Below are 27,617 nucleotides of genomic sequence, written 5' to 3' on the forward strand. Positions count from 1 at the left end.
TTCAACACACGTTGGATTTTGCATCTGCATGTTGACGCATCCGGTCAGGGATTTGCTACCAACAAAACACAGTTGACCCGTGTGTATTAAAAATAGTGTGTTTTTATATATTTTTATACTTTTTTTCAAAAAATGGTTTTTAGATAATTTATATATATATTATTAATAAAAGGGGTCTCAAAACATTTATAAACAGGTGTTTTGAAATCCAAAAGATATGATACAATATGCTGAATATGGGGTATATTGTATCAAAATTTTGATCCTTATTGATAACACCCGACAATCATGGATGGAACGTAGTATATTGGTAGGGTTTCCCCCTCCCCGCCAAACTTTTTATTTAAACCATTATTTATAGAGTTGGGATCGCCTACCAATAAAACAAGTTCCAACGAGTTCACATCTCCACCCCACCAGGAGCCGCCCCATAGCACATTCATGCTGTGTATTGTGAATATCTCCATATGATAGTATCAGTCCCGATAATGTCATCATCGGGAGATATTCCTAATACATGGTGGGGGATGTGATCTCAGTTCCAATGCCCTACCAATTATTTGATTTAACACTACACATCTTACAATAAGAAACCGAATCAGCCCCCCACCCCCCCCCCCCCACAAGACTGCCCTCCACAACGTCCCACACCACATCCCCGCCTTGTATTGGGAACATCTCCATGATGACATCATCATTTATAATATTATCATTGGGAGATGTTCCAAATATACAACAAGAATGTGGTGTGGGACATTGTGGGGGGTTGATTTGAACTCTTACAAAAAAAACTAGGGCCTATAATAAGAGTAGGACTTGCCATGCATGAGATGTGCAATGTCAGATGATATTGGTATGGTATTGGATTGTAAGTGATCTGGATTTTATATGGCTATTAAGGGGGTGTTATGTAGCATGGATGAGAAATTGGTGGGTATGGACTAGTCTACACCACACTTTTTTTATTTCGTGTATCTCGTATATATGGAATGAATGATATACACAGTTAATCATAAATATGTAATTTTTGCATTTTGTATGATAAATATTTTAATAAATGCATCAATGAATTAATATTAACAAAAAATTATCATTTTTTTATAAAACAATAGTAAAATAATTAAAAATATATAATATATATTAAATATTTAAAAAATATTATTTCATTGATAAAAACATTAAAAATATAAAAATTAAAGAATTTAGTAAGATAGTTAATATTTTATTGACAAAAATATTAAAAATAATATTTAAACAATTGATAAGAGAAATATTTTGCAAGATAAGCACAATTTATGCAAATTAATAAGTTTTATGGACCTAAAAAATAGTAACTTTTATATTCGAATATCAGCTCTGCTCTCATCTACAAAGCAGGTGGTAGAGGTTAACAGGGAGTATCATCCTATTGGTGACCCAACTAAGAAAGTTGGGCAAAAATCCAAGGACTGTTGAATCACAGGAAAATGTGATCAGTGGAGTTTTGTGAAAAATCATAGGTATAATTTGGTTTTAAGTATTTTCTACTTGTTTGTCATAGAATAAAAAGAAATTTAAAATTTGTAATAGAATTAAATAATGGAAGAAAAGATGATCAAGATAATAGGAGAAGAATAAAAGAGAGAAATGAGAGAAAAAGGTTGCAAATGTTGATTGTTGCATTCTAATTTTATAAAACCCCCAGTCCATCACCTGCCAAATTGGGCCATCTTCCAAATCAGTGATCAACAATGACTGAAATCAGAGACTATCTTCTTTTGAGCATCAATAAGAAAATAGCCTTGGGCTGCCACTGCTGCATTCTGATTTACTATAACTACCAATCCATGACCTAGACCTATGGTATTTGTGGACAAACCAAAACTAAAGAACACACATGCTCAAGCTCAGGGTTGGAGATTGTGACACTAACCCACCAACACAATACCCAGAAAGAAACAAAAAAACCAATAAAAAAATAGGAAAAGCAATGCAGAGGTTTGGTGAAGAGAAAAAAAAAGAGGATGTTGTTAAAGATAAAAAAAAAATATGCAACAAGGGTCTTATCTTTGGTGAAGAATTTGGACAGTATCGGTGGAGCATAGCAGCAAAAGCATAGCAATAGAGGTTTGGCAGAGGAGACTTTGAACAAGATGTAGGGTTATAGATACTATACATGAAACACATTCCACGAGAAGAAGCCATTGCTGAGAAATTAAGGTGTGGATAAGACTGATCCACGAGATAATGTGGACCGGTCCTATCCACAATGAACCGAATGCTATTTTCATCTTGTGGCGTGGACCAAATTGGTCCATCCACGAGATGTAAACAGTACCGAAGAGCACGTAAGTGGATAAAGGGTTAAAAAATATACTAAAATGGGTCCTCCAACTTCCCAGAAGAAAAATAAAAACTTACTTTTCTTTAAAAAATCTATAATAGGTCTATCCATTTTTCTCTAAATCCTACCTCTTTTATTTCATATCTCATTTTTTATATATAACTTGACCCCCAAAAGAAAATTCTTGACTCCCCCACTAGTGCGGCCGTTGGAATAAATTTGATAGGCTCACAACAAAAAACTGTATCATTACATTCCAACATAATCTGTATTTGCACAACACATATATAGTAGGTTTCACTTTCATAGTAAGATGTCTCGACACAGATTACAGTTTAGTTGTGAGCAGATCCCAACCAATCCGTTTCGTTTTGTTGGTAGCAGATCTGAGCTGGACACCGTGGCGTTTTGACGCTAGCGTTTGCGTTTGCGTTTCCATTTTGCTTTAAATCGCGCATAAATGAAAAATGGTAAATAGATAAAATAAAATAAATATAAAAATATAAAAAAGGGAAAACAGCCTGCTCACTGCTGTTAAAACCATCATTTCAATCCAACGCTGACTCGCTCTGTTCGTCGGTTCTTTCCTTTTTGTTCTTTAAATTCCTTCTCCCTCCCATTTTCTCTCTCCCGGTCTCCGGCTGATTAGTGCAAATTAACAAAACTGCAGTCTTCGTTGTCCATCGCGTTTGGAGGTCGGCCATGGCTAGCGAAGAGCGAGGGCAGGAACCAGAGCAAGAATGCCTTTACAAGACAAAGGTCGTACAGTTCCTGGGACGCACTACACCGATAATTCTCCAGAACGATAATGGACCTTGCCCTCTCCTCGCTATCTGTAAAGCCTCATCTCTGCTTTCATTTTTATTGCCTTTCTATCTGATCTTTAGGGTTTTCATTTATTGTCTCCGCTTCTGTCGATTCTCGAGTTCCTTTGTTCCGGAAACATGTATAAAGTCTTCCACTTCTACGTTTGTTTCTCGACTTTGTCTCTGGTAATTCCAAAATTGAGACTAAATTCAAGAAAACGATTGTGGAATTGATAGTGATTACGTTACTTTGCTTTTCCATTTTTATTTCAAGGATTGGCATTATTGACGCCGATGCTTTTTTTTTTTTTTTTTCTGGACTAGATGATTTGATTCTAACAGATTGATATTTTATTTAATTTCATCAAATCGTTTTTGTCTGTTTTTCAGAATTGTCTCCTGTTTTTAATGAGAAACCGTTCTGTATAATAGGTAATGTTCTTCTTTTGAAAAACAACTTGAATTTGGGCGTCGATACATCTGAAGTGTCTCTACAGAAATTGCTTTCTCTTGTTGCGGAGAGATTAATCGATTCTAACAGTAATGTGGAGGTAAGTAAGAGGCACCTCGTTCACTATTGATCTTGCAGCAGACTTTAGATCGGTAAAAATCGTTATTGATGTTGACTTCTGATGCAGAACAAGGATGCTGGGTATGTTGAAAATCAGCAACAGAACATAGCTGATGCAATTGACCTGCTTCCACGACTTGCCACTGGAATTGATGTCAATATTCAGTTCAGGAGGTAGGCCATCCATTTCCTTTTATTTATCCCTTTCATCCTCCATGCCATATTGCCTTTTCAGTGATCCCAGTATCTTCTTCCATTTTGCCTTTGTTATAACAAAAATACACATCCATTATTTGTAGAGTTGGTGATTTTGAGTTTACGAGAGAGTGTGCCATATTTGATCTCCTTGACATTCCATTATATCATGGTTGGATTGTTGACCCACAGGTATGATTTTGAAAGGCTTTAAACCTGTGTTTTTTGGGTTTTTAGTTATTATTCTTTATTTTTGATCTTCTATCTCATTGTCCTATATCTTGCATCACTTCAGTTCTGGAATCAATTTTATTTACTCTGGCGATATTGGTTGAACAAATTACTAGAGCTGCAAACAGTATCAATTTGTCATTTTATCCAAATTTGACCTCAACAACCAATGTGGCATTAAACAGAACAGAATGGCAAAACGGGATTTGTGTAGCCAACCCCTATAGTTGGGATAAGGCTTGGATGATGATGATGATGATGATGATGATGATAATGATGAATTCAAAATCCAATCTAATTAGGGTGACTCAAACTTGATATCTTTATAATTAGATCCAATTTGGATCCACCCCAATCCGATCCAATTTGATCCAAACCCAACAATACAAAACCAATCTATATTTATTAGTGAAGTTGGTTTGAATGTTGTATTTTTACTAAAGAGACATAGATTTGAGCTTCATAATTTGAAGCCAACTTATTTATGATATATAATAATAGAGCATAGTTTTCAAGGCGCCAAGGTGAGGCTGGGCGTTAGGGGGGGGGCGCCTTGTTGCCTAGTCACCTAGGCAATGGATTTTTTATATAGAAAACATAGATCCTAGGGTAGTTCCCTAGGTACCATAGCCATATTTCCTTCATAATTATTCATAGTTTTCATAAGAAAAGTATAGAAAATGTGTTGATTAGACAAAATTTTAAGTTCTTCCTTACTTATTGGTTCACGTTTTAAAGTCTTTGAGGGTTCAATGCAGCATTTAGCAATGTTTGTATTGATTAAATCCTAACAAATAAAAACAAATTAGTATATAAACACACAAAATGAATATTTTAGTTTAATAGTGCCTATTTTATAATTATAATGTCAAAAAATAAAGAATAAAAAATTATTTTACAATACATAGTACAAAACTGCTTGGCGATTAGGCGAGGCAAGCCTTAAACGGCGCCTTGTTGCCTTGACAACTATGTAATAGAGTTATTTCTAGGTCATTTTATTAATAATATAAAATATTCTTATCATTTGTTACTTTAATTGATGGCATGCATTCTCCGAATCCGATCTGAGTCTGATATGAATCCAATAGATAATATTTGTTTTGATTCTGGATATTAACAAAGGAGTCCCAAATAGGTATGTGGACCTAATTAAGGATATGTATAAGAGTGCAAAAGCCAATGGTAGAACACCTGTGGAAGAGATCAGATTTTACAGATAAAATGGGTCTTCACCAAGTTCAAAACTTAGTCCTTAACTCCTTATTTATTTGCACAATCTAGATAGATTAACTAAACATGTTCAAAAGGAGGCTCTATGGTGCTTGATGTTTGCTGATGACATAGTATTAATTGATGAAACCATATTAGTTGAGCTCTGAAGGGAAGGAATTCTTAGTGGAGATAAAGAGTAATAGTAAGGGGTATTTCATTGAGTTAAGTTAAAACTTTGGGAACGGTGGGTGACAGCCGTGTGCTTCCCAGGAAAGGAAACGGGGTTGGAATGATGGCTGCGGAAGCTCTGGACAAGTTTGCACAGAGGAGGTGGCTTGTAGAGAATATGATCAAGTCTTTGGCAACCTCAATTGAAGACTCAAAAGCTAAACAAGAAGTGACTTTATAGGAAGAGGCTGAGAAAATGCAACTGGTTAGGGGGATTTCTAGAGCTGCTATGTTCTCAAAGTTAATGATGGAAGGTAATTTGGAGGATTGACAAAAAAGAAAGGTTGTGAGAGTGGAAAGGAAAGTGGAAGATTGGAAGGGGGTGCTGGACGATGTTATGAAGGCTTTTCCTACCAAAGAGAAGGCGGTTCTTTTGTCGTTTGAGGAAAGAGAAGCCATCCTTGACATCGACGATCTCCAAGAGGAACTAGCTAGAGTGAATACCAAATATTGAAAGGCCTAGATATGCAAATCCTATTTATTCTAAGGTAGATAGGTTTTTGGTGTCATGGATTGGGAAGATAATTGGAGAGACCTTGTGGGGAGTAATGTGCTTAGGATTACTTCTGATCATTGGCCCATTTACCTTTTTCAATAGAGTACTATAGGAGGCCCTACCCCCTTTAGATTTGAAAACATGTGGCTTACTCATTTGGCTTACTCATTTGTAAAATAAAAAATTATTTTACAAAGATTCTTGAAGAAACTACAAATGTTGAAAGTAGAAAATAAAAGAATGGAATAGAGTGAAGTTTGGGAGATTGGAGGAGAAGGCCATTTAATTTCACAAATAGAGGAAATTGATAGGAAGGAATAGGAAGGGTCTTAAGGAGATGGAGACAAAGATTTGAGATGGAATTTGAAGGAATTAGAGGAAACTCTACTAAGGGAGGAAATCAATTGGAAGCAGGAATCTGGAGAGAAGTGGATCATGGAGGGTGATGGTAATGTTTGCATTGGAAAGATGGTTAGTGGAAGGACTTGACTAGGATGTGTTAGGAGCTCATCAAGTGAAATTTTTGGAAAGTAGGTTTGAGGAGGAAGAAATTAGGGAAGCAATGTTTGCATTGGATAGATCTAAGGCTCCGGGACCTAATGGATACACAATGACCTTTTATAAGGATTGTTGGGATATAATCAGGTTGAATTTGTTGAAGTGTTTAGGGAGTTTCATAGAAGGGGTATAATTAGTCCGTGAATGAATTTAACCTTCATAGCCTTGGTGCCAAAGAAGAATGATGCTTACCACCCGAGAGACTTTAGACCAATTAGTTTAGTAACAAGCATTTACAAATTGATTGCTAAGGTGTTATCTCTGAGGATCAAAATCAAAAAGGTGTTTCCCTCATTAATTTTCTAGTTTCAAGCTGTCATTATATTCAAGATAAGCAGACTATTGACAAGATCTTAGTTGCAAATGAATGTGTAGAGGCCCAAAAAAGATTAAGGAAAAAGGGAGTAACAATGAGATTGGACCGAGAGAAAGCTTATGACTTGGTGGATTGGGAGTTTCTAATTAACATATTGAGGAGTTGTGGATTTGGGAAGCTGTGGTGTAAGTGGATCAGAGGTTGTTTGCAAACAAGTTATTTCTCAATAATTGTTAATGGATTGGTGGCTGATTTTTTTGAGGGGATTAGAGGCCTAAGACAAGGTGATCCACTTTCACCTTTTTTTTTTCACATTGGTGGATGAGGTCCTCAATAAGCTAATATCAAGAGATAATTGCATGCAGTTCTTCAGAGGGTGGTTGATAGGGAGAGAGATAGGGCAATGGTTACTCACCTTCAATTTGCAGGTGAGATCTTGATCTTTTGTGATGGGGAGAATAGGGTTGGGGTTGAAAATTTGAAGTTGGTGGTCAGTTAGTTCAAGGTGTCTAGCAATCTAACTTGAGTGTAAATTGGATAAATGTTTGGTGGCACGTGTTAATTTAGAAGAAGAGGATTTGAGGGCTATGGCAAAGACATTGGGATGTGAGAGTGGGGAGTGGCTGTTAAGACGTTTAGGGTTACCTATAGGTGACAACCTTAGGTCGGTTAGTTTTTGGAATCCAATGGTGGAAAGGATTGAGAAAAGGCTTGCTAGGTGAAAAAGGAACTATTTTTCTTTTTCTTTTTTTTTTGGGCGGGGGGGGTTGGGGGGAGATTAACCTTGATTAAATATACCCTAGCTAACCTTCCAGTTTGTTCCATGCCAGTTTTTAGGATGCCTCAAGACAATGTGAAAATAATCGAGAAGCTAATGAGGGATTCTTTGGGAACCGGGGAAAGGGAAGAATACCCTCTATATATGCAAGTGTATAATGACCCAATAGGGTGGATCAGCAAATCTTGAACCCAACTCAGGTTGAAGAATCAAAGCACTAACCAAAGGATCAGGTCAAGCCAACTTTACCATTTAACCTGACCCATTGACATCCCTAGAGAGACTATAGAAGGGAGAACTTCTTGAAAACAAAGATAAAGCATCTTCAAAACAATTTTATAAAGGCATCCCACAAATGGATTAGTGAAGTTTGCCAACAAATTTGTTGTCAATCAAAACGAAAAGATCTCCAGCTATTAATTTCATTTTCTCAAGGACTAAAGTTTAAATTAAAACCGAATTAGAAAAGCTTGCTTCTGAGCTTGTCAATCCCATGAACTTAAAAAAAGTTTATCTTGCTTGTGGTTGTGTCTCATCAAATTTTTGTTTATGCTGCAAGTTACAACTTAGATTATGTCCCCACCTCAAAAGAGGAAAAAAGTTCATCTAGGTATCAAGATTCTTAAAAGCTAATACCCGTCAATAGAGTAGAGATCACTAATTGCAGATTTAGTTGAGTTTCTTGTGAAGGAAAGAGGGGGAAGATGAAGATTTCAACAATAGAGAAGAAAGGAGAAGAAGAAGAGAGTGGGAAGTCAACCGGGATTGTGAAAATTAACCCTAGCCGCCCCCCTCTCATTATATTTATACATAACTTAAAAAGATGAGATATTACAAGGATGCCCTTAGTAGGTCGGCTACTAAAAGCTGAATGGTCACAACTTAAAAAAACATAAACTAATGGGCCTAAAGCCCAACAACTTCCTAACAATTGGACCAACTCAAAACTCCCCATCAAGTTGGGAGTAAATGTCACACATTCCCAACTTGCGTAGATCATGCTCCAACTTGTTCTTTGCAACACCTTTTGTGAGAACATCAGCGAGCTGCAGATCAGAAGCAATGTATGGAAGACAAACTTCTCCAGAAGTTGTCCTTTCTCTGATAAAATGTCTATCCACTTCAATGTGCTTAGTTTGGTCATGTTGGACTAGGTTATGGGCAATGTTAATTGCTGCCTGGTTATAATAGTATAGCATCATAGGTTGTTCTGCCTGTACACCAATTTCTTCTAACATGGAACGGATCCAGAGAAGTTTTGAAACTCCATGTGCCATGGCCCTATATTCGGCTTCAGCACTTGATCTTGCCACCACAGTTTGTTTCTTACTCTTCCATGAGACAAGGTTACCCCCAAATAGGGTGCACACTCCTGAAGTTGATCTCCTATCATCAAGGCATCCCGCCCAATCTGCATCTGTATAAGCCTTTAGTTTCAACTGTCCATGATCAGTAAACAATATGCCTCTGCCTGGGTGTCCCTTTAGATAAGAAAGAATCCTGTCAACTGCCTCCCAATGCTGGACTCGTGGAGCATGCATGTATTGACTTACTACACTTACTACATAGGAGATGTCTGGTCTTGTCATACACAAGTATAGCAGCCGACCCACAACTCTCTGATATCTCCCAATGTCCTTTACTGGTTCACCTTCTGATGCATTGATTTTATGGTTATGATCAATAGGAGTGTTAATTGCCTTTGTTCCAAGCTTGCCTGTCTCCTGAAGAAGATCCAAGACATACTTCCTTTGTGAGATAAAAATTCCATGTTTTGATCTTGCAACTTCAATTCCTAAGAAGTATCTCAGTTCTCCAAGATTCTTAATTTCAAACTCTTTATGTAGGCTATTTTTCAAACCATCAATCTCACTTAGATCATTCCTGGTGACAACAATATCATCCACAAACAATTAGGATTGACACCAAAGATCCCATTCGCTTCACAAACAAGGTGTGATCGGATTGAGTCTGTGTAGCCAAAAGCAATCAAGGTCTGTCTGAATCTGTCAAACCATGCTCTGGGAGATTGTTTCAAGCCATAAAGTGACTTCTTAAGCCTGCATACCTTTCCCTTTTCAGTATCATTGTAAAAACCAGCAGGAAGATCCATATACACTTCTTCTTGCAGATCCCTATTTAGGAAAGCATTCTTCACATCAAGTTGAAACAAGGGCCAAGAGTATGAGGCAACAAGAGAAAGAAGTATCCGAACGGAGGTCATCTTTGCAACTGTCGCAAAGGTCTCTAAGTAATCAATGCCATAGGTCTGTGTGTACCCTTTTGCAACAAGTCTTGCCTTGTACCTTTCTATACTTCCATCTGCCTTATATTTTACTGTGTAAACCCATCTGCATCCAATTGTCTCCTTGCCTTCTGGTAGATCCACAATGTCCCATGTCTGGTTCTTAATCAAAGCTGCCATCTCTTCCTGCATAGCTGTCTTCCACTCAGGTTTGGAGAGAGCCTCACTAACACCCTTGGGTATAGACACTGAATCAAGAGAGGAGAGAAAAAAACGGTAGGAAGGAGAAAGTTGACTGTAGGATAAGTACTGTGAAATACAATGAGAAGTACACTTTCTTTTCCCTTTTTTGAGAGCAATAGGGAGATCAAGGTTATCTGTAACAGAGTTAGTAGGATCAAGGGGAACTGAAATAGTAGCGGGACTAATAGGAATACCTGAATCCATGGCAGCCGAATCTGGAGTCTCCAAGGAATCGACAGGAAGTGATGTGAGTTCTGCTGTAGTGGAACCAACCTCCTTGTGAAGTCTCTATCGTAAGTAATGCTGAGAAGCAGAACGTAAAGGAGGTGGCAAGGTAGGTGCCTCAGGGTGGTTGTCAAGCACAGGAGTAGACACAGGGACTGGAACTGGGAGAGGAATAGATTGCTGTCAAGAAATCTTCATCTTGACTTCCTACTCTCTTCTTCTTCTCCTTTCTTCTCTACTGCTGAAATCTTCATCTTCCCCCTCTTTCCTTCACAAGAAACTCGACTAAATCTGCAATTAGTGATCTCTACTCTATTGACGGGTATTAGCTTTTAAGAATCTTGATACCTAGATGAACTTTTTTCCTCTTTTGAGGTGGGGACATAATCTAAGTTGTAACTTGCAGCATAAGCAAAAATTTGATGATACACAACCAAAAGCAAGATAAACTTTTTTTAAGTTCATAGGATTGAGTCTCAACAATGTGTCTGTTCTTCCTTTCTACAACACCATTCTATTGTGGACTGTAGGGGCAACTGCTCTGATGGACAACACCATATTCTAACAGATATGAGGCAAGATGTCTTTCAAAATATTCCCTGGCATTGTCAGATCTGGACACCTTTATTCTTGTTCCAAACTGTGTTAGTACCATCTGATGAAATTGCCTCACCAAGGATGGTACCTCATTGCGGGATCTCATTAGGTAAATCCAAGAGTATCGTGAGAAATCATCCACAAATAAGAGAAAATAGCAATAGCCTCCCATAGAAGGAACATGGTAAGGGCCCCACACATCCGAATGAATAACATCAAAAGAAGAACATCTTTTATTACTAGGTTTAAATGAATATCTACAATGCTTTCGAAGTTGACAACCTTTACACTCCAGACTTGACAAACTAATAGACTCAAAAAGTTTTGGAAACAAAAAACTCAAAGAAGAAAACGGTAAATGACTCAAACAATTATGCCAAAGCATAATTTGACTCACAGACCCTGGCTCACTATCCCTGCTGACATGATGACTTTGATGAGAAGGAAGTACATCCAGGAGGTAGATTCCATTCACTTCACGACCACTCCCAATCGTCCTCTTTGAATCCAGATCCTGCAAAATACAACAACTAGGAGAAAAAATTACTGAGCAGTTCAGGTTCTTAGTCAAACTACTAACAGATAACAAATTAGTGCTCAATCTGGGAACATGAAGGACAGAGGGTAGAGAAATAGAATCACTAATCTTGACAGATCCCTTCCCAGCTATAGGAACATGGGATCCATCAGCTATGGAGACCCTATCTCTACCAAAACAGAGCTGGTAAATTGAAAAAATAGTAGAGCTCTAGGTCATGTGCTCTGAGGCTCTAGAATCTATAATCCAAGGAGGTCCTTCCTTACCTGAAGTGGAAACATAATTTGTAGTGACGTGTGAACTACCTGTGTGAGCAAAGGAAGTAGAGTGGACTCCACCAGTGCCACCTGTACCTTGCTGTTCGCTTGCAGCTGAACTGGAACTGGCTGTATCCCGCTGGTTTAGAAGTAGCCCATACCTCTCAAGTTTGGCCCTTACTACAATAGCTGCAACAGACTCCAGAGCAGCTGTAGTAGGAGGGGCTGGAATGTCACCAGTAATTGCCATGTGCACATTTCCCTTCTTATTTTTCAATCTAGTCGGCACAAGATGTGGGCGAAGCTTCCAACAAGTATCTCTTGTATGTTTAGGCTTCTTACAGTAGTCACAGATCATATCTCTTTTATCTTCCTTCTTGATGTCACTGCCACTTTATTTAGGTTTCACAGCACTTACCATGGCAGACTGATCAGAAATAAGGTTTTTCATCATCACATCTCTCCTGCACTCCTCCCCTGACACAAAGGCATATGCTTGGGAGAGAGTAACATTGTCCCTGGAAAGAATGTGTTGTCGTGCAATATCATACTCAGGATTAAGGCCAGCAAGGAATTCAAACACCTATACTTCTCTAGATGTTTCTGATAGGTAGTTGCATCCTTAGTGGTTTCTCAAGCAAATGTCTCTAAATGGTCAATCTCCTACCATAGGGTTTTAAGGACTAAAATATAGGCTGCAATAGATCTGTCTCCCTGCCTTGTAACAATAATTTGATTTCTCAATTGATAAGCCCTAGCAACATTCTCCCTCTGTGAATAGGTTTCTGCAACCCCACCCCATATTTCCTTAGCTGTATTTGCCCATAAAAAATTTTACTTATATGTGGCAACATGGAATTACACAACCAAGTCATCACCATATAATTCTCCTGTACCCACCGGGAGTTGCTAGTTTCGGGTTTCACCTCTTCACTAGTGATATACCCTAATTTCCCATGAGCACCAATGGCCATCTTTGCAGATTGTGACCATTCTAAGTAATTTGCACCATCCAACCTAATTGTAGTAATGGTCCCAGCCCCGAAAGGGTCTCCAACACCTCCTCTCACGGGTCCCATTTCACTTCCGGGCTAATTTTCAACTCCGTGGCCCTCCATGCTTCTAAAAAAATGTAAAGAAAATAACTGAAATTTGTAGCAAGATCAAACAAAACACCTTTTGGAACCAACAACACCTTTCTGGTGTCCTAGACTTTCTTCCCACAAAGGATTCATTTTCTGTGGGACGGGAGAAGAGAGAGAAGAGGCAGCCGCCCTCTCTACAAACCTCCAAATCAGGCAGGACTTGAATCGCTCCTTACAAAAAACTCCAAGGAACCCTAAAAATTTAGGGTGCCACTTCCTAAGTCAAAATTGAAGAGTCCAACAGAAACAAGACTCTTCCCCTTTCTCCAGTTTTTCCTGACTTTGATGAGAAACCCTAGACCAGCTACAGGGCACACATATCCACCAAAAAAATCCAAAAACTGGGCTTACCTGAGAGCTTCGATCAGCCTTTTAAATCACCATGCAGTCGGCCGATCTAGGGCTGCATGAGAGAACAACTTCAAGGAACCTTCGGCTTGCTCTGATACCAAGTAGAGATCACTAATTGCAGATTTAGTCGAGTTTCTTGTGAAGGAAAGAGGGGGAAGATGAAGATTTCAGCAGTAGAGAAGAAAGGAGAAGAAGAAGAGAGTAGGAAGTCAACCAGGATTGTGAAAAATTAACCCTAGCCGCCCCTCTCTCATTATATTTATACTTAACTTAAAAAGATGAGATATTACAAGGATGCCCTCAGTAGGGCGGCTACTAAAAGCTGAACAGTCACAACTTAAAAAAAACATAAACTAATGGGCCTAAAGCCCAACAACTTCCTAACTAAATAAAAACAAACCGGACCAACTCAACAAATAGATTTATGTCCAATTGACAAATTCTCTCTGACCACGTAAGCTGGAATCCTTATGGTGTAACTGGTCCAATGTTTTAAAAGAGGTTTGCTTAGTCTCTCAAGTGAGTTTCATTTTATTGGATCTGCCTCATTTATGCTTTGTTGAATTAACATTGAATTTGAAGCTGAATAGGTAATTTACTTTAATATAGATATACTCATAATGTTTTAGACTTGAACTGTTGAACATACAAGGCGACAATTAAGAACATAATTTTTTTATTTCATTCTAAAGTGGTGCCTCACTTCATTATAGCACACCTTTCCTTGCACATCATGCGTTATGCCTTAGACCGTAGTTGCCAAGGCTTCTAGTTCTAGGCAATGCTGGGAAACACTGAACTGCCCAGGTGATGTCTAGGCAATAAGAATTTTATGAAATAAAAAACTAACTTTTGACTAGTCCCCTAGTTTTATATACCATTAAGCATGCATATTAATTGAAAAAAAAATAGCAATTATTTTTTTTTTAAGAACATAAAATTTCCTCTCAAAATGAGGCAAACCATTAATCTAAGAGACAAATCTTTTAAATAAATTAATTTCGTTATTTTCAAAAATAATGCTACTGTAATAAGTATTTAATGCAGCAATTTCATATCAGTTAGCAACTAAAGAAGTCTGTTAACTTTATATGATAAAAATTCAATACGGAAAGTATTAAATTTCCTCTAAACCATTTGATCTTTTAAATTTCAATAGTAAAACATTAAAACAAAGTATAAATGATATACATGTTATATGATTGAACTTATTAACAGTCATATTAATAAAGTGTAGCAATATAAATGATATGCATCAGTGACATCTCTTTCATAGGTTAACTTTTGTTCCTTGAACACTTTTTGGTGAAGGAGATAGAGGATGGCAACTGGGTGGGTTTAAGTGGGTTGGGTTTGTGTCAAGCTTCAATTCAAACTATCTATTCTGCCAACCCATTAATGACACATTTAAATGAAATTAAATGGGTTGGGTTCAACCTAAACATGCCTTAACCCAACCCAACCTCCCCAACCCATTAATATTTTAACAGTTTTAGTTCCATAGAATGCCTTAAAACTAATATATTCTTATCAACTTCTCGAGAGATAGTCTAATGGTAAAATTGTTTATCTTTCATTTGGGTGTCTTGGGTTCAAATCAAATTGAAATTATTGACTTTTACATTAGTAGAGGTGTGTACTTCATAGGTACCTTGTCCATATGGTTTGGTCTAACTATGACCGCATGTTGAAGTGAGTGATTCGACCAGTTGGCTGGACCGATTAACCTTGCTAACAGCTCAGAGAACTGGCCAGTCTAGACTGGTCAACTCCATTGCTATAGCAACCTGTCCGGTTTGACTGGTCTAATGATGGTTGCAAGTTGAACTGGCTGGTTTGACCAGTTGAAAGAACTGATTGTTTTTGCCAATAGGCTGGTTCAACTAGTTGACTAAGGTGGTTGTCTTTGCCAATGGCTCAGCGAACTGGCTGTTGCTACTGTGGCATGTCATCTAATTTTTTAATATAATTAGCATATAAAAATAGATGAAAAATAGTTCTTTATTAAACTTAATTCCGTTTAATATTATGAACATATAATATGAGAGGCATATCCTATTAATTTCCAAAAAATTTCTGTAGTTTTTATATTTCATTATTTAATGACACTCTTTGACTTGAATAGTTGTATCATTCATATGTGTTTAACCCACTGGGTACCCACAATCCAACCCAACCCAATCCAAATGGGTGGGTTGGGCAGGTTCAGTGAGTTGGATCTGAAATTGCAACCTAGAGATGAACATGCATTGGCTTATAACTTTCGTAAGAATTCTTTCTTGTTAGTTGTAATTGGAGGAAGCTTTTAGTCCTGTGAAGTTTGGAGTGAATTTGTAAAATCTTGGAATGGCTTAAAGACCAATCAAATAATTTCTTGCTTTGTAGGCTGTTAAAATATTGTGCACTACCTGTCTGTGTGATATCTATTTCTTCTCATGGTGCACCAGCACATAAACATGATTATGTGTTAATTGATTCTGGGGAATTATTTAACTTAAATTACTTATAAAAAATTATTTAATGTAAAACACTTGTAAAAAAGTTTAACTTAAAATCACATGTTATGTTCTGCTGCTTTCCATATAAAACCATGTCTGCAGATTCTCAAATCGATTTTTCAATTTTCGTAGTAACCTGTAGTAAATTAGAAGATGTATATTTTGTTGTTGAATTTGTGTATAAATGAATGGCTGTGGCTCCTAGCCTTTCTTGGTTCACATGTATAGCCATCCTGTTTGAGGACACTGAAGTCAATGATTTTTCAAAGTCTTGGTTAACTATTGTTAGCAGGTTTTTTATAGTTATTTTCTTCAAAGTTTATTTACCTTATCTTTTCAACCTGCAAAGAGTGTTACTTTGTGCTTTGGTTTGTTGCATGTGAACTTTGACAAAGAAAATCCCATTACATTTTGCACAATAGGCAACTATTAGATTCTAGGGCTCATTATTTCAACTCAATGGCAAAACAGTTATTAGTGCTTTGTTTTTCATTTTGCCCCATATACTTGAATGTAGGTTATGGTCCTTACTGTTAATAAATTCTTTTTTATTTGTTATTTGATAACAAAAAATGTTCAGTCAAGTTTTCTTTTCTGTTACTCTGGTTCTGAATTGGATGAATGCCTTTTCATTTTCTGTCATCTGCTGCTATTCTTTATTCAATAGATGTAAAATTCATCTTATTGAAATAGGAATTATGTCAGGCACCTTTCTATGGTCATTGATAATATAAGTCCTAATTGCATTTTGTGCTTTCTTTGATATTCTATTGATAAATTCATGCTTTTTCTCATATGAGAAGATCAAATGGCCATAGGTTATCAGTGAGGGAAAACGTGGAAATAATGAGATATTTGCTTGGTTTTTATGCAGTTTCAATGTTTCATTGCTCAAACATGCATCTGATGTAGCATATCATTTTATAGGTATTTATGAAAGTTATACTTGGTAAAATGGACTTCTGTCAATTGGTTTGATAATCAATGATTTGTTTTCAGCTCATTGATTGTTTCCTTTGGTTCATTGTAGGATTGTGATACTGCAAATGCAATTGGGTCCAATTCTTACAACACTCTTGTCGGAGAGCTTGTTGCCCTTGAAGCAAGAAACACAGAGGAAGAACATAAAAGCAGTCCTGAAGAAGATTGTATTGATTTTGCTGCTGCAACAACTGCAACCTTAGGAGTCCCCTCACCATGCCTTTCTAGAGTCAGATCTTTTGATGATTCTCCAAGTTATTTATCAGGAAATCAGAAAATAAGGAAGGGAGACATGGAGGAAGAAGCAGAACTGTTGAGAGCCTTGAAGTTGTCGGAAGCTGAATTAGCAACTTCAATGGGTGAGTCTTTGTTAGCTGATGCAAGCGGGAGCAATATGCCTGTAAGTTCAGATGAAAATGAACATTTGAAGATGAATGCATCACAAGCCCTCGAAAATACATTTTCTGGGTGTATTGGTGGTGAATCTAAAATCCTCCATCAGCCTGAACAAGCTGCATCATGGAATTGCAGTGCCTCAGGCAGCTGCAATATTAATTTGATAGCTTTTGAAAATATTTCAAGTGGAACTAATCATTCATTTTTTGATGATGGAGCTAACCTTGATCAGCTGAATAATAAAGAACCTGGCGGTCATTTTGCTTCTTCTGAAATTGTGGGGGACGTTACAGATGAGGCATCTGCCCAGAATCATAGTAAACCTATCTGTCTTCTGGACAGCAATTCTTCTTCTGCATGCAATGACCATGTTCTTATTGACAGAGAGAATCAACAAATTCAACAGACAGGTGCACAGGATACTTCCACATCTGAAGTTTGTTGTGAGCCAGCAGATCAAAGTGGTTGTAAAACAACACTATTCTCTTCTCCATTTGCAACAAATTTAGTTTCTGATGTTTCCATTGGTGGAATCAAGCACATGGATGAACCCAAGGGTGCCACCTCAAGCCTTGACGGCAGTGAACCCATATATGAAGGGGAAGAGTGCATACTAGATTCAGGTCTAAAACTATATCAAAACCGGGAGCCTATGTATGAAGGTGAGATGGTTCTTGCTGAGCAAGCTGACAAAGCTGGAGGAGTTGAACAATGTCCTGAGAATGAAATTACTGAACAGAAAGGTGAAATTATCTTGTACAAAGAATAGTTGTACAAGTTTTTTTTTTTTTTTTCAATTGCTTGTTATTCTAAGCATTCTTTTGTAAATATTTTTAAATACCTCCCTCTCTCTTTAAATCTCTTCAGGAGAACTGATTAGGAACTTTTTAAGAAACAATGCAAGCCAGCTGACAATATATGGGTATGCTGATTTCTAATCCTTTACAATGCAAGCCAGCTAACCTAAGCCCTTTATGTTTTGTTTTGCAGTCTAAATAATTCGTCCTTTTTATCACCTTTCCTTCTTTTGCAGCCTATTTTGCCTACAGGAAGGTCTGAAGGAACGTGAACTCTGTGTTTTTTTTCGCAATAATCACTTTAGTACCATGTTCAAGGTTAGTTATATTTTTTGCCATCATTTTGTTTTTTGTTTTTTGTTTTTTTGATCAATAATAGGAATCCAATAGATTAATAAAAAAATGTAGTTACAGCACTCCAGCGAGAGATAAAAAGGCTTAACTCTCTCCAAGAGGACAACAAAAGAAAAAAATTACAAAACAGCCCAAAACATTTGATCCCTTCCCACTCCCTGCTTTGCCAAGGCATCAACAAATGCATTTGCTGTTCTCTTAACCCATTGAAACTGGATTTCCAGCTCTCTAGTTAGCCAATTAATCTCCCTCTCATTAACAAATTTCCAAAGTCCACTTTCTTTCTGTAGCCAGCTTAACACCAGCTTTGAGTCCCCTTCAACGTTTGTATGTCCAGTTCCTTAGTCTTCCTTATACCCTCCAATACAGCATAGACCTCAGCTTTAAGAGAGTCCCCAACCCCAATGGGACCTGAATACATTGCAAGCACCTTCCCATCCTCATCTCTGAAGACCCCCTGACGGACCTTGATTTCCCTCACTACTACCATCAAAATTTAGCTTTGCAAAGCCACAACCTGGTGGTGACCATAAAGGACAAACAGAAGAGTGAGCAGGAGCAAAAATTGCCACCTCCATCCAGCTATTCAGCAATATGTCTGTAGAAACATCAACAAACAGGTCCAAGGATTTAAGCCAGTGCATCACCCTAACTGTTATTACTTCAATAAGACTTTCTTTACTTATTTCATCTTTAGAAAAAGTTGTGTCTTTCCTTTCCCCCCGTAGAGTCCAGCAGAAAGCAACCCTTACACACCTCCACATAATCCTTCCCCTTTTGTTTGGCCATTGAAGGAATGAAGAGATAAACAAGCTTTGAATATTTGGCAGTGGGGTCCACCTGCAACCAAATAAGGAAAGAAACCAATCCCAAAGATCGGCAGTAAAGGGACAAGAAATTAATAAGTGGTAGGAGCTTTCACAGTTAGCCTTGCAAAGAATGCACCAATTAGGAGACAAGCACCAAAAAGACCTTTTTCATCAGTTTGTTTTTGGTTTTTTCCCTATAACTTCAATTTATTCTTGCTATCTTTTGTTTACAAACTATTGTAACTGTTGAATTATGGAAAGACAAAACCAAGGTTTAAAATATCAGTGTTGGGGGAAATTCCAGTCATCCAAATATAGGGAACATGTTGGAAATGTTGAAATTATCATATGGAAATGCTGTAAAAATTATAGACATGGTGGAAATATTGTGAGTATGCAAAAAAAATATAGAATGATATTTTATGAATGATAAAAGAAATGTAGGCACACCTTTTTAAATTATTATCTTGTTCCAAATCATTGTGAAGTTCTATAAACTTTAGGAGTAAAAAACTATGTGATAGAATGAATTCAAGCAAAATTTAATCTAATAGAAAATCCATATGATTCTAATATATCAACCAAATAATTTATGACACGAACAAAAACTAATATTTATCTCCATATTTGAAAAGAATATCAAGCTGGCTCAAAGTGGTAATCATATCCATTAAGCGTGCAACAACATTGCTACTCCACATATCTACAATATTGCCACCAATTCATGTTATAATACTATCTCTTGTACTCCACATAGTATCAGTAGTGTTTGTTGGGGAATATGTTGATTCCAATAAAATTTCATGTTGGCACCCATGGAAATGGAAATATGAGGGAATTTATGCACATTTTAAACCATGGACAAAACATATGGAGATTCTAGTGGTCCGTATTCTTTTATCATTACTTGCAGGTTAATTATAATTTTCTTGATGCTGTTTGCAGTTTAATGGTGAACTATATCTTCTAGCCACTGATCAAGGTTTCATAAACCAACCTGATTTGGTATGGGAAAAGTTAAATGAGGTAAGATAATTCCCATCTTCATTCTCTTTGCCAATGGTGTTCAGTGATAATTACTTCTGAGAGCTATCTGATGATGATGTGTCTTCCTATGTTTCTTCACATCTCCAAATGTTTGTCAAATCATCCTTAGTACCTCTTTGTGAGAAAGAAATTATCCATGAGCTACAGATGCTGTTTCTTTTCCTGTTTTCTGTTTTCATTGTTACTGTAATTTCAAAACCCTGCTTTCAGGTAAATGGAGATACAGTATTTATAACAGGCAACTTCAAGGAATTTAAAATAGAAGATCACATCAATGACCAGTGGGATGAGCAAAATGCTATGGCTAGCACTGCTGTATGGATCTCTTTGACCCCAAGCTATTTAGAAGTTACTTTAGGTGGCCTCCATGAAATTAATGCTGTTTTTCTTTCTTTCTTTTTCCCTTCAGGATTTTATTGCTAGCATAGATAATTCAACAGGAGCTGGTTCAACTTTAAAGTAATTCTTCCTAACCAATTTCTTCTCCTTATTTTGAAATGTTGGGGGTATAATTGTCTATATTTTTATCACCTTTATTAACAAAATCGTTTTTATCACTGTTTCTGATAAAAATATTAATTTTTAGAAATTGCGTAAAGTTTGCTGCCAAAACCTGACAGACCAGCAAACTAGAGTTGTAAAAAGTTCAGTTCAAACTCAATTCAACCCAGTGTCAGAAGGTTCAATCCAGTTGGTCTTGGACCAGAAACATGATTGGTTCCCATCAAGCCTGGACCAACTGACTGGTCTGCTCCAGCTCTTAAAACATTGGTGAAGATATACACATGAAACCCATCTACAACAAGTCCCTGTAACAAGAGACCTATTGAATGGTGCCCAGTATATAATGCCAAGATATTATCAGTGATTCATATACAGGAACCAAGGGGAAAATTAGGGGATGGGTTACTTCCCTGAAGTCTTTGTGGGTGTGTACCTTTAAATACACTACTAGCTAATTTCTTTAACTCCTTTCACCTCAGATTGCTCATATAGTCAAATGATGGCTGATTGAGAAATTGCCTATGCTGTTTTACCTCGTGCTTAACCTTCTTAGCTGCCAGCTCTCAAAAGTTTCCTCATAACACTTTGAAAATAATATCTCAATTCTCACACCAATACATTCTTGAAGATGGGCCCAAAGAAGGTGCTTAATTTTCCATGGGTGAAAAGGTGGTGATCTGTATCAGCTGCTTGCTCTTCATTAGGTATTCTTTCAATGTTGCTGTCTATGCCATAAATGACAGTATAGACAACTTTCAATGTTGCTCTTCATTAGGTATTCTTGGGTAACACAGTCTTCAAAAGAAAGGTGGCCTCACTAAATCTGGGATTAATAGGATTTCATTGTATAACAGAAACTCCTTAACCGAGTAATTTTTGTTGTCAGGGAGCTGGTTGTTTATAGATTTGTACATTATTGTATAGATATGTAATACATTTCTATTCAAATATATAATACTTGTCTATACTGTCATTTTTTGTCAAATAAAACAATGAAAAAGAAAAAGAAAAGAGAAGAAAAAAAGGAGCACATCATGAAAATCTTCGATGCTTCTATTACTATCATCACATCCTATCGTTAAGGTTTCCTTCTTTTTTTTATCAATAACAACAGCTATCATTAAGGTTTCTTTGAAATCTTTACTGCCAAATTACCCCTTAAGGGCCTATTTTATAGCAATCCTAGATCACCTCTCCTCTATAAAGAGTAATAATGCAAAAAGCAGGAAAATTGTCCTTGGGAGATGGTGGCCATCAAAAAACTGATTTACTCCATTGCCTTTTCAAGTCCTTTCCACATCTAGCATCTATATGAGGCCCTAACTTCATTCTTGTGCAACCACAAATGTCAATTGCTTTACTTTGGTGTATCCCCTTTCCCATAAACTACCCAACTCATGACTGAATTTCCACCTTACTTTATTGAGCAAGGAGATCCGCAAACCTTCACTCAATTGACAAATTGGAACTTGAATTCATCCTTCCAACATCAGCAGTTTTCTTCCCCTTTTTTGATGTTTTTCAAGAATATCAGTTTTTCCCCCTGTTGGGATAGGGATTGGAAGTCATTAATACTGTGTTTGGTTTGAAAGAAAAGGTAGGGAAACATGTACAAACCATGTATAGGTTTCCTTACCTTTCCCTACCTTTTCTTTCAAACCAAACACAGCCCACGTAACAAGATTGCTAAAACACTCTACAAGAGGGAAGTTATGACCTTTTTCACAAGTGTCTACCTTCCTAGAAGTCAATCCCCTTTAATGATCTATCAGTGGCTCTCAAAACCAATTTCAAGACATGTTTCACCTCCCAAATGTAGCCTCCAAGTATTCAGATGGTACACATGGAAAGCTTCCCACATTGCAGAATAGTCACAGCCAACTCCTCTATACCCAAGACCTCCCCAACTGCCATAACTGTGATCTTGGCAAAATTAATGTGAGGGCACAATACAGGGATGTAATAGTTATCCCTGCGTAGCATCACAAAAAAAAAAACAATTTATTTTTAATGGAAGAGCCCTAACATACACTTGGGCCTTGTTTGGCATCAATTCTTTGGATTTTCATATTCAGAATCCATCCAAAAAAGAATGGAATCTGGATTTTCTGGATCCTGAGAATTAGTGCACGTGCTTGGTATAGAGTACTAATTCTTGATTCTAAGAATAGGAATCATGTTTGACATGAGCCTGTGTTCTAATTTCAGATAAAGACCAAAAAAGGGTTTTAATCGATCATCGAACAAATTTCATAATGATATTTCAACAAAATGGGAAAAAATGCAAAGTGGGTGTTTATCACCGGATAGATGTGGAAACCAATAAATTGCAAACATGAAACAGAATAATGGGTATTTCAGTAATGACTTTTCATAACGAAAATGAAAAAATAATAAAAGAAAAAATACCTACCTGAGAGATTGACGTTGTTGAAGTGCCATTGGAGAGCAGAGTTAACTGGTAGAGATGGTGGGGGAAAGAAGGAGATGAACAAACAATCAGTCTAGTGTTTTGATTGGTAGACCCAAAACAGTTTTAACAGATCATTCGTAAAAAATGAAAAAAAAAAAACGATGCATAACTGAGAGTTCTACTGTTGTCCAAGTGTGGTTCAAGAGCAGAGTTAGCCATTAGAGATGGTGGGGGAAAGAAGGAGATGAACAAACCATCAGTCTAGGGTTTTGATTGGTAGACCCAAAACAGTTTAACGGGTCATTCGCATATTTGTTTTCATAATGAAAATGAAAAAAATGAAAAAAAAACCATGCATACTTGAGAGTTCTACTGTCGTCCAAGTGTGGTTCAAGAGCAGAGTTAGCCGTCGTAGAGGGTGGTGGAAGAAAGAGAGGAAAAAACAATGGGTTTTGATCGATAAAGGTTTTGTTTTTGTGGAAATTTACTATTTCACCGCTACTCTCACATGTAAATATGGCGCATGTGTTCGGTTTTTAAAGGGAGCACGTAGCGAGAATTAGCGCTCCAAAGAATCTCATTTTCAGAATCCAAAATTTGTCACTCTGGAATTGCGCTCCAGGATGAGTTTTCTCATTCCATTTCGAATGAGAAACGTATGCTTTGGGAAAATCAAACATGATTCTCATTCTTAAAATCAAAAGAATCACTAGAAATGATTCTTTGGAGTGATGCCAAACGGGCCTTGATGACCTTACTGAATCAGAAGTTTTTCTTTGCATTTGCCTATATTTCCCTCCTAAGCAGCTGAACCCTTGTGAAGGTAAGGACAATTTTGAAGATCCTGAAAATGCCTCAAATGCTGCTTATGGGTTTAGCCAAGGGTTATACTGCATTGTACCTTATTCCCTTGGGAAGGAAAATGGAACTAACACATTTCTATGTTTAATAATGTTGTCCTATAAAGTTCTGTTCGAGGTAAATCCAGCTTAGAGAAGCTTAGGCCTTGCTATCCATTATGAATTGCTTGTTCACATGGATATCTAGATCTTCCAATAGCCAAGCAGGGTCTCTAGCTAGGACAGGGGTGAATAGGAGAACTTATTTGAGGGACTTAAGCCCAGGGTGAAATTGTAACTCTATTTTCAATTTTGTTTGCTTATTGTATGTCAGCCCTGGGCTGTTCTTGTTAAGGCTGCAAGTTGGGCGGGCTTGGATTGAGGCATTGAGCATTTTTTAAAACTTACGCCCAGGCTTGATGCTCTCTGTAAATTCTTCAACTCGGGTACCCAACTTGCACCCCTAGTTCTTGTACTGGGCCCATCGTCTCAAAGCTATTAGAAATTATGTTGGTCTCTCATTTTTTGAAATCAATACAAGTTTATTACAGTTGATGTTATAAAAAAGCGCCTGCAAATTTTTTGTACTCTTTTTCATAAGGTTGTTTATTGATATTCTCCTACTTATGCTGTAATATTTATCAGTTCTGATCTGCAACTCGCAATAGCTCTACAACAACAAGAGTTTGAAAACCAACCACAGCGGCAGAATTTGCAACAGCTTTCTGTTGGCAATTCAAGACTTGTGATTGGTCCTCAGGTAAAATTTGATTCATTTTTACTTATGTTTTATTTAGTGGCCCTAATATATGATCTGATTGAGTTAAACATGCTGGATTATCTGGATATCTTCCTCCCAAAAGAACAAAACAAAATAAAAACCTCCATTGACAACTTACATTTTTAAAAACAGAACTAAGAATGCATAAAGATAAGGACAACAAAAAAAGGAGGAAATAAATATAAAAGAAATTAAGAAGGTAATAATACAGGGGAAGGTATCAAAGAATGAAACACAAAGATAATGATTATTGTTATTCTTTTATCAGTAATAGATCAGCAATATTTTGTTAAATAGATATAAAGAACTAAGAATGCATAAAGATAAAGACAACAAAAAAAAGGAGGAAATAAATATAAAAGAAGTTAAGAAGGTAATAATACAAGGGAAGGTATCAAAGAATGAAGCACAAAGATAATGATTATTGTTATTCTTTTATCAGTAATAGATCAGCAATATTTTGTTAAATAGATATAAAGAAAAGATACAGTCAAGGATCTCTTTTTTTTTTTTTGATAATTGAAGAGAATTTTATTAAGAAAATATGATAACTGTTACAAGCATCCCACTGAGAGGCACGAGGTGCGACCTCCCTTAAAAAGTGAAAACCACATAGCACTATAGATACAGATTACAAGGTAGCCCAGTACAAATGCTCCCTCAAAACCCCTTGTTTAGCAAGATAATCTGCCATAGCATTTGCAGACCTGCCAACCTACTGTAAAAAAATATGAAATTGAGTTGGGTCTGGGTTGGGTTGGGTTGGTCAAGGCCTCAACCCTAACCCAACCAAAGTTTAGTTGGGTTTATACTTTCAACCCAACCCAATGCAACCCTAATTTTTTGGACTGAGTTTGGGCTAACCTGGTCCAAGTTGCAGTCCTATACCCAATTGGCCACCCCTACTACAATGTTTTATGAAATTCTTCCTTGGATACCCTCCTATTCCTTTATTCCCATACATCCCATGCCACATTCATTCTGATACACTTTATATCTTCCATCTCCTTTCTGAATGGCAAAAGAAGTACTCAAATAGGCTTCCCACATTGTCAGAGGGCACTATCTGCAACCAGAGAGAATAGACATAATCCTATATGCTGGAAGTGTATGAGGAGGAGATTAGTAAATGGGGAATAATTTCACCACTTGCTCAACATAAGAGAAATGTTTGGTGATAAGCGGCTACAAGACCTTTGGAGTTGGAGGACATCACATATATTGATTTTTCAGTTGTATGAGATCCCAACTAAAAAGCTTTGATTCTAGGAGAAACTGGACATGGTCAAATGGCTTTGATTGGAAACCCAACTCTAGAGTGGCTAGGACCTTGAAGGAGGCATAAGGAAACAGTCCATTTGGGTTAGGAGACCACACTCTTTGATTGGGAGTAGATGGGTCAAGAATGACTTCTGATCTCCAATCCCTCAACCCACCAAAGATCCTTCCAAAACCATGTGTTTTTTTTTTTTTTTTTTTTTTTTGAGAATAGTTAACTGAATTCTTTAAGAAAAGAGAGGGGTACACAAGGAGGTGTACAAAACAGGGATCAGACCCCTAAAAATTACACAGGAGGAATTTTATCACAGTACAAATCCTTTGAAAGAGCACCTAGTTTTTCTAACCCATCTGCAAGAGCATTAAATTCCCTTGGAATCCAGAACAGATTTGCATTTGAAGCAGCCAATAAATCCCTTGCCTCTGCCAGAAAGTGGCTGAGTCTCCATGGCCCGGCCTCCTGCTTTCCTAACCATTCTATGGTGTTTTCTGAGTTGCCTTCTATGGAGAAGTTCTGAATGCCTAGTTTGTTGATTAATCGGATCCCTGTAAGTGCAGCCATCAACTCTGCCTTGGTAGAATCAGCCATTGCCAATCAGCCCACTGTACATCCATCAAAGCTTAGAGTCCAAATTTCTTCCCTTCTGAGGAATGGACCCCTGGAGATGGGTGGGGAGGGAGGGGAGGAGAACAGGAAATTACCAGCATTCCTATTAAGGTCGATTACAGAGATTCCTTTTAACTCATCTGAGCTGGAAGCCCACAAACTACAGAGGTAGTTGATGTGAGAGATCAGATCACTCTTTGATTTTGCCTTATTCTCAAACTGACGGTTATTTCTTTCTTCCCAAACTCCCCAAAGCACAGCATGCTGCACTATTTGCCAATACACCTTACCTCTCCTACTCAATCCTTTTCCTTGCCACTGATGGAGCAATTCCTGGAGGTGATTTGGAGCAACCCAGTTATACCCGGCTAGCTGTAAAAAGTGATTCCAAATGTACCTGGTTTCCTGGCAGTGGGTGAAAAGATGATCAGTTTACTCCCCTTCTCGAAGGCAAAGGATGCAGGCATGAGGGGAGATATAAAGTCTGCCAAGATTCTTCTTTTGCAGCAACTCACAAGTGTTTCTTCGATGCAGACAAGCCTCCCAGATGAAGAAACACACTCTAGAGGGGATATAGTTGCACTAGACCTTCTTGAAAGGGAAATAAAAGTCCTGCTCTCCTGCAACCAGAGCCTTGAAGAAAGATTTGGAAGAGAACTCGCCAACAAGGTGGGGTTTAATTGCATGGGAGTCTAGGGAGTTTGGGGAGATGTAGGCTTCTCTGAGAGAAAGGAGTTCAGTTAACTCACTGATCTCCGAATCCCTTAAGGGCCTTCTAAGACTCAAGTTTATGTTGCTCTCAGTGGGGGAAGAGGGGAGGAGGCACTGAGAGATGGTTGCTTCTTTGTTAAGGGTGAGATTAAAGAGTCTAGGGTAAGAATCTGCTAGAGTAGCATTACCCCACCACAGGTCAGTCCAAAATTTTATTCTAGTTCCATTGCCCACTTCAAATCTTCTTATGAATGGAAAGAAACTATTGTAGTAGAGATGATACC

At 37.4% G+C, this 27,617-nt stretch overlaps 1 protein-coding gene across 3 annotated transcripts in view; it reads left to right on the top strand.

Moving 5' to 3' along the window:
- Window positions 1-2,850: 2,850 nt before the first annotated feature.
- The window catches only part of LOC148847917 (uncharacterized), a 28,037-nt gene continuing 3,270 nt past the window's right edge, over window positions 2,851-27,617 (top strand). For 2 of the 3 annotated variants that reach the window (XR_016100745.1, XM_088949685.1), the window contains exons 1-11: window positions 2,854-3,158; window positions 3,562-3,680; window positions 3,768-3,874; window positions 4,000-4,087; window positions 16,847-17,936; window positions 18,061-18,115; window positions 18,227-18,308; window positions 20,099-20,179; window positions 20,411-20,515; window positions 20,610-20,659; window positions 24,602-24,716. Coding sequence is in view for 1 of the 3 variants with exons in the window: in XM_088949685.1 (XP_088805811.1) it covers window positions 3,026-3,158; window positions 3,562-3,680; window positions 3,768-3,874; window positions 4,000-4,087; window positions 16,847-17,936; window positions 18,061-18,115; window positions 18,227-18,308; window positions 20,099-20,179; window positions 20,411-20,515; window positions 20,610-20,659; window positions 24,602-24,716 (2,025 nt within the window). In the remaining 2 variants the exon portion in view is untranslated. Of the gene's footprint in view, window positions 3,159-3,561; window positions 3,681-3,767; window positions 3,875-3,999; window positions 4,088-16,846; window positions 17,937-18,060; window positions 18,116-18,226; window positions 18,309-20,098; window positions 20,180-20,410; window positions 20,516-20,609; window positions 20,660-24,601; window positions 24,717-27,617 lie in introns of all 3 variants that reach the window. The other variant, XR_016100744.1, reaches the window with a different exon arrangement.

Source organism: Nelumbo lutea, chromosome 6 (genome assembly GCF_056320005.1).
Source record: "Nelumbo lutea isolate HS-2025 chromosome 6, American lotus-T2T, whole genome shotgun sequence".
Lineage (NCBI taxonomy): Eukaryota > Viridiplantae > Streptophyta > Magnoliopsida > Proteales > Nelumbonaceae > Nelumbo > Nelumbo lutea.